The 8,198-nt window shown below is 36.4% G+C and overlaps 1 protein-coding gene across 2 annotated transcripts in view; it reads right to left on the bottom strand.

Moving 5' to 3' along the window:
- The window catches only part of LOC112163133 (splicing factor SWAP), a 56,739-nt gene extending 49,177 nt beyond the window's left edge, over positions 1-7,562 (bottom strand). Inside the window, exons 1-2 of one of the 2 annotated variants that reach the window (XM_024299333.2) lie at positions 7,173-7,562; positions 5,763-5,926 (exon numbers count right to left, since the gene is read on the bottom strand). In XM_024299333.2, coding sequence (XP_024155101.1) covers positions 5,763-5,926; positions 7,173-7,372 — 364 coding nt within the window. In that variant the 5' untranslated portion in view covers positions 7,373-7,562. Of the gene's footprint in view, positions 1-5,762; positions 5,927-6,311 lie in introns of both variants that reach the window. The other variant, XM_024299334.2, reaches the window with a different exon arrangement.
- Between the last annotated feature and the right edge of the window lie 636 nt (positions 7,563-8,198).

The raw sequence follows: 8,198 nt of genomic DNA, 5'->3' as shown, positions 1-8,198 counted from the left end.
AAATAAAAAAAACATTAAATTTTAGAATCAAAATCAATCAAAAAACAAAATTCCAGAAAGATAAAAATAAAAACAATTTAGAAAACTAAACAAAATGTTAAAAAATGAAACAAAAGAAGTGACTGGAAAAGGTAGGCTCTATGGGGCATTATTAAATGGATGATGATGTTTTGTGTTTTGAAGGAGAAGGAAAGCAGAAGAATTTTTAGCCTGAATTGTGGCAAAGATTTGATTGAGTTTACGCCAAAGGTTTACAATGCCTGGGGCCAGAAGCTTGAAGAAATATTATTGAAAAGGTCAAAAATCTAATCAGCGATGCCCCATAATACCCACCTTTTCTGGTTTATTATTTTGTTTTATTTTTATTTTTTGGAATTACAATTTGGTTTCTGGAATTTTGCTTTGATTTCTAAAATGTATTTTTTTTCCTTTTGTTTGCTTTGCCTTTTTAAATTATTTTTAATATGTTTTTGTTAGGGGTGTATGACTCAATATTTGGGGTTGATGATTCAATTCACTTTCAATTCACTGACCAAAAATTGATCCAGGACATCTATAGCCAAAAATTCCACCAAAGTGACTCAGATATGAACCCAGTACTGAGCATTGAATATGAAGTTTTCCAGATTCTTTGCATTTCTTGCAAGATAATCAAGTGTAAATTAAATATGTGACCAAACAAACAAGTAAACAAGAATTAATCCAAATCCTTGTCACATTTTAGTCTAATAAAGTTCCGCCCACTGTTGTTTTTCCACATCAAAATACAAACGGAACATTATTGGTTCATTCTACGACACTTTATGGTTTTATGCCTTTTCTAAATTCAAGGTATTTCCACACATTGGACTGTAATGATGGGCTGATCATTTTTTTACTGCCATCACGTGTCTTGTCCGCGATTAAAGATCTCCTGCTTTCTGCTGATTGGAGCTGGTAGAATGTGAGTGCTTTACAATGGGACAGACTCTGACAGAAAAAAATGAATGGATCGAAGGCAAAGATCGATGCTCTGTTTGCCCGTGTGTACTGTATCAGTAACAAACTCTCCCTTGGGAAGATGGAAACCAGCATGGAGCAGGTTATGGTTCCACTTGGAGGAAACCATGAAAATTGTCCTGGATTAGTGACTATTTCACCACAAAGTCGTACCTATGGATTTTCAGCAGGCAGACAGAAACAGGGTCTGCCTGCGCCTAAACAATCATGTCTAATCGGACGTTGCTAGGCCAAGGACACACTCCCTTGCCTGTACCAAAACAAATCCACTGAAAGTGTGATAAGCAGAGCCGGTTGTCATGGAAACCCACATTCCTCCCCTCTCCACAACCTTTTCTCAAGTTGGTGAACTCTTCTTGCTCCCTCAGGGTGTGTTGGGATGATTGTGCAATAACACATAGCTGCTACAGGGGGCGCTGTGTGAGTGAATCTTTAATCTCTGTGAATCAATGTTGCTTAAATGTTGATGTATGTTTGCTTGTACTTCAATTTATGCGGTTTCTATTCCAACACAAGTCAAAGATGTTTGATTTTTGACATCAACCGATCCGATTCTGCCTCAGACCGATCGATGTGGTTGGATCGTATAAGGATAGAAATCGATCCATTGATTCATCGTTACACCTCTAGTTCTTGTGTTGAGTGATTTGTGCTTAAGGGCCACCGTAAGAAAGGGCAATTCCATTAGACTGAATGTTAAGTTTGCAAAACACTATGGCATTAGAGTGGGTCAAATTCTGAGTCAGAACAGTTTGCTGCAAGCCTTTGATTCTATGCACAGACCCAAGATATAAAAGCTGCCTTCTAGCAGGAGACATTCAGCTCACATTTGCAGAAAATACCCCAAAAATGCAGACTAAAGCTTTAGATTAGCATAGATAATAATTATATGGATATTACAAAAGGACATGGAACTTTAATCTTAATGATGTGCAGTTGTACAAAGCAACAAGGGGGCAAAAAACATAATTTAGCTGATGGTTTTACACACATTTACAGAGCACGATTGGTTCAAGTAATGAATTCCCTTTTAAAATTCATGCAAGTGTCTCCGTAATTCTTCTTCTTGCTTGATGCCATTTCATTTCGCAAATGTGCAATAGTCTGAGTATATGGGATCAGGCCTCCAGGTTCAAGGGCAAAGCAGTCTCCAGATGAGCCATCTGCAGCAGTGAGTGGAGGACATAAACTGACTCATTCTGTCCTGCCAGTTCAGGGGGAAGACATTATATTTCACTTAAAGCAGCAGAGCAGTCGTCAAGTTTGTCTTTCAAATGGGGGCTTTGCCGTCAAAACACCCTGCTTTACTTCCACGTGAAATGGGATCCCAAATGTAAGGGAGCCCAAATTGATCTCAATGGCAGCTCTTACAGACTCATAGCCGGTCCATTTTACAGACATCAAGCTGAAAAGGTCCTAAAAGAGGGGCGGGGCAGCTCACGGCCAACATTTAGATGCACTTAAGGAACAGTTTTTGAAGCAGTCCAACTACATTATAGACGTGCTTCACCAGTCTAACTGGGAAAAATAAAGTTTTATCAGAAAAGTGACAGGAATCACAAACCTGATCCAGTATTTTACACATTCTACAGCCATGACATCTTACATGTTATGGCTGTAGACTCACTGTCTGTAACAAATGACAATTCACCATCTTCATGATTAGACATTCAGATCCAAGAAGTCTGACAGACTTTCATTTGGATGGGCTGTTCTCAAACTGCACTTCTGTTTTGCACTGAAATATGTATTCAGTCTATTGCACATTCCAGTTGTCCATTTGTTTTTTTTGCACTGTCTAAAGCTCTGAAGTTCACATCAAGCATGTGAATGTTTAGCCCATTGACTGTATAGAGAGAACTGGACTGAGTGACTCCTCCCCCTCCTTGGAACCCACTAGTCCCAAAAATGTCAAAATCCCATAGACTACTGAGAAATAGACTGTTATTTAGTACCCAGTTATTTCATTTGACAGAATAACCATTCTTTCTCTGCGACCTTTTTTTAAACATGTTCTTGCAAACCCTAATTTTATTTCATGGTATTTTTTGTCATTCAAGTTATAAACTGACTAATTAGATGCCTCAATAAAAGTAGGTGGCCTCACATAAAAATATTTGAAGTGTTTGACAGATTCTAACGAGCCGTATTTCAGTGGAAGGGGTGTGGCCTTCTAACATGCTCACTACAGACTGGAGAGAGTGGTTGCTATAGAAATGTAGCCTTAAGACCGACCCTGACCTCTCACTGTTTACTGAGGACAACTGGTTAAAGCATGGCAGTGTCGGTAGCTCGGAAAAATGGCGTCTAAATTGACTTAATTTGTTTGGAACCAGAAGTGAATCATTTCGCTATCCAGTTCTCTATGTGCAGTCAATGCTTTAGCCTATGATCTTCACACTGGACTGTCACTACCCAATACTAGGGCATGTCCGCCCCCTGCAGTTGGAAAAGGTCGGGTCCAAAATGTCTACGTGGTGCAAATGTTTTTTCTTTCACAGCTCTATTCCGATATATGAAAGACTGTGTAATTCCCGCCGGGCACAAATATTCATTTCCTCTTCATAATCAATGTTCAAACCGTCGGCACTTCCCTGAATAAAAGAGGGAAACCATCCATATGTCACTACCAAATCTGAGTCCTTGACTGTTCCAAATTCTACCCAGTTTACCTTTCAACACACATTCAGTGTCCACAAATGTTCCATGCGGAGCCTGAAAATGGTTTTAAAAATGTGCATAGCTTCGTGTGAATGCAATAGTTTTGAACATGGAGGACTGAAACGTGCGCTTGTGTGGGTTTATAGAGACTTCTCATTGAACATACATTGAGGAGGGTGGTGTAAATGTAGCTTAAATCCTCTGTAAGCATCCACTTCTGATCAAAACAAAACAGAAAAATCCTGTGAAAGTATCATTTTTATTTGGCTCATGTACTGAACTAGCAGAACTTTTTGGCAAGGTTTTATTTAACAGATGTACTAAAAAAAAATGAAATGCTTATTTTTGAGGAAAGTACACCAGATCTATTTCAAACATGTTTATTGGCATCTAAACACAAAACAATCTAGAAAGCATTGGAGGATAAGAGCTTTTGTAATTTAGTCATATTTATCCTGCTGCAAAATTTACAGCTGACATCACCTCATCAGTGTACTATCACAAACAATTCATTATGTTCTTCACAAACTTTAAATGAAATAATTACACATGGTAGTGAAATCCTGATTGTACTAATTTGTTGTTTTCGGTCAATACGATTTTTATGTATTAAGTGCATTTTAGCTCAAATTACATTTAATTAACTTCTGTCTTTTAATTTGTGACTTAATTTTGACTTTAATGCTTAAATCTGTTTCATTGAACGTTTTTCCTGACAAGTGCTAACTTTTTACAGAGATTCTGTTTTTACCTGCAGCTCTTCAGATTGGTTCAATCGAATCATCTCCAAGTTAATTATATTTTGTCTGATCCATAACCCATTTTCAACAGTCTCCTCCAATACAAATCCATCTACCTTCTTAAAAAAAACATTGAATTTATGCTGCCTTCCATTTCTCTGACCCTCACTAAACTTGGCGTGTTGACTGTTTATTTATTTTTTCTGTTTTTGTCAAAGACATTTTCAACTGTTTCTGTGTATAACCGTGCAAAAAAATTAAAATAATCTTGCTAAAAATGTGTCTAAAACAACTTATTCATTATCTGACTTCTATTTTTAACAACACAATCCTTCTGAGATTCAGATCGTTATGGAATGGGTCGTGTCGCTGGATGTAAATGTTACATTTCAAAGAAAGTTATTTTTTCCAATTAGTCGACTAATCGGGTCATGCGCAAACTGGATGTAAAGCACATATCTTAACCATCATTTGCTTTAAACTAACTAAAAACTACATATATAGCTTTTCCTGCGATAATGCTAGTGTGGATGCTGTAAGCTGAAATATAAGCTGATAACTGAAACTGTTGAAGCTAATTGCTGAAAATGCTGAAGCTGATTGCTAGCTAAAATATTATTTAACTGCCAAATTAGCCTAAAAAACTGAAAATAATGTAGGTTAGCCAAAACAGCTAGCCTGTAGCTTAAAAAAATAGCCCGACTTCAAAATACCATAAAAAAACTGAAAAAAGCCTAAATTAGCCAAAACAGCTAGCATGTAAATATTAGCCTAACTCCAAAATAGCCTAAAAACAAATCAATCCCAAATTAGCCAAAATAGCTAGCATGCAGTTAATATATTAGCTAATCTCCAAAACAGTCTAAAAAACCTTAACAAATGTCAAAATAGTCCAAAAAGCTAGTAAAATACCATTATAACTTCCGACTTTACAACACTCTGACTCCATTTAATATAAAGTAAAAACGAATCGACTATTAAATTAATCGTCGACTATTTTAATAGTTGATTAGTCGTCGATTAGTCGACTAATCGTGGCAGCCCTGGTATTCATAGAATACGATTTGAGGGTTTTATTTATTTATTTATTTTTTTTACAAGACTTTCTGTATTCTTGGCCCTAAAAAATAATTTTGTAAATCATGACACTCAAGTGTCAATAAACCCAAACGTTGATGCTACATCTATAGCAAAGAATAATCACTTAGCAGAGATGCTAAGTGAGGCATTTATTCAACTGCTATGTCAAAAATATTCTGAAAAATAATTAAGAATGTGGAAGGATCATCTACGTTTTAAAAATTCTGCATTTTCAACATTTTGAATTACAGTACAATGCTTAGAGAAGGGGACAATGCTCACCTTGTCTGGCCTCCTCCTCTAACAGGTCAGTGTGCAGAGCCAGATACCTCTCTTCATCACAGAGTGCCTCAATCCGGGCCTCCTCCTCTGACAGCTGGTAGGATGTATTCCATGACCCGCTGTCATACTCTGACAGGTCATGTAAGTGACCACGGCCATCGTATCTGTTGAATGATAAACAGGATTAGAGAAAAGGAAGACGACACATTTTTGACAAATATGATAGTGGGGAATAAAAACCCACAATTTTACGAGATCCGAATTTCTGCCTTCAGAGAATGTACTACAAACCTAAAGCTTCTGTATTTTTGTGTGTTTTTTTTAATATAACATATTAATCTAAGTATTTTCTTTTAATATGGTGTTTTAGTTTTTCCCAATCCAGCAACCCCTCATATGAATAAAGAAGAAAAACATAAAAAGAAAAAAAAAAAAACAATAACAACTCGCCTCTTACCTTACAGGGTTCAAATCCCCCCTGTAACATTCATCATTACTTCTACATCTGCAAAGAAAGTTACATTCACACAAACCCGAGCACATAAATACCTATCCGTAAGAACCCAAATGGACGACATTTTCCAAGGTTCGTCCCTCTACGGCATCGCTCTGCTGTAGTTTCTTCATGGACACAAAGAAATGGGAGGCTGTGGAGGGCATTCGGGGTTTGGAAGGACCCCTAAGCCTAACTTGCTGGGGAAAAACCGGGTTATGTGATAAAGACACACATACAAACTGTGCACAAATGAAATATAAGCTGGGTCACTGCACACCAAGGTGGTTTACATGTAGTAACAATAAAGTTCCCAATATAACCACTTTGAAAATAGGATTTTTAACTGAGAGAAAGCACAGCCTTAAGTATTTTTTATGAACCACCTTGATTACAGGGACTCAATCTGGTTAGATTTTGCTTTAATGTTGCAAAATATAACAAGGCATATAAAACACCTCAACATTTAAGGCAAGAAAATGACAGAAAAAAAATAGTTAGGCAAAACTTTAATGCAAATATTCACTTTAAAACTGATATCTCCACGGGAAATTCTCCAAACATGCCAAAATGCAAAGCCTACTTTAAAATGACACAAAATAGTTCAAATATGGTTAAATTTATTGCTTTATAGTCCATTTTAATTTTGAATTCTGTGTGCGCATGCGTATTTGTAGGCCCATTGAGGCTAGCGTTAGCCATCTGCATGTTAGCATGTCATTGTAGATATCAGACAGCATTTGTTGAAAGTTCAAGACATCAGGAGACAAGTTAGCAGAAAGAAAACATCAAAATGTCGTCAGGTACAGGTTTTCCCGAAGCTTACGACAATAAACATCCGAGTTGTCCCTTGAATTTTGAAACAGGCTAGCAGAGAGGGTTAGCAAACGGTTTCGGTCTAAGTTTGTTCAACCGACCTATCAATCATGATGCTCTTGTCCCCCATCCATGGGATAAGATGCTTTCCATGTTCGTGGTAAAGAGCCTTTTCGTCATCCCGGAAGAGTTTGCAGGCATAGCCGAAAACAAGCAGGTCGGCGTATTTATCGCTGTCGCTCACATCCTTCTTCGCTGGTTTGTTGTTGTGATCCCTCTTCGCAGCTCCTCGACGATACATCTTCCAAACACTTAAAATTTTACTAAATTTAAAAAGAAGGGTATTGACCGTTCAGTGTTGGTGTTGTAGCGAGCATGAGACTGGCAGGTCTTCCAGTGTTTACATGAATTCCAACGATTCACCTAAGAGCATAAAACCAGAATCTGCGTGCAGAGAGCCGCCATGCTGGTTAGAAGGTAAATTAAACAGCGCAGCCCGCCAGCACTTTCTGTATAATTGTATAGCGTTTAAATTGAATTTAACTTCTAATTAATAAACGACTTATGTAGAATATTTTACTTTAAATTTGACAACAAAATTATTATTTGTATTTTTTTAGTATTATTCTTATTCTTCTTATTTTTTTTTATTATTTTTGGCGAAAGTGCTTTGAATGATTTTTTGGGTCAATGTTGTTTATGAAAAAAATAGCTTATACATATAAGTTGAATTTTGTAATTTTCATATCACTAACAGCTTTTACTTTATGTTTAGGTATTTTGCTTAGTTGTCTTATTTAGTGGCAAGCCCCTGTGAAATCGTTATGAGCCCTTTGATGAAGAAAAATGTTTGATTTATTTCATTTTTCTGTCACCCACTTTGACCCTGCATACTTGAATACAATGACTAAATATTTAATAGAATAATAATAAAAAATACAATATAATATTTAATACAATATTTAATGAACAAAAAGTAAAGTGGCCAAGTTTAGCAGAATATGGTTTTATTTAAGACCTAAAAAGCAAATATAAAAAAACTAACAAACGAAAAAGAACTATTTGCTATTACATTATTCTTTTAAAGATAACTAAGTTTGTTAATTTTACTTTTATTCATTGTAAGT

Source organism: Oryzias melastigma, linkage group LG12, assembly GCF_002922805.2.
Source record: "Oryzias melastigma strain HK-1 linkage group LG12, ASM292280v2, whole genome shotgun sequence".
In the NCBI taxonomy this organism is placed as follows: domain Eukaryota; kingdom Metazoa; phylum Chordata; class Actinopteri; order Beloniformes; family Adrianichthyidae; genus Oryzias; species Oryzias melastigma.
Note: the sequence above shows the minus strand (reverse complement) of the source record. Positions and strands in the feature narration are given on the sequence as shown.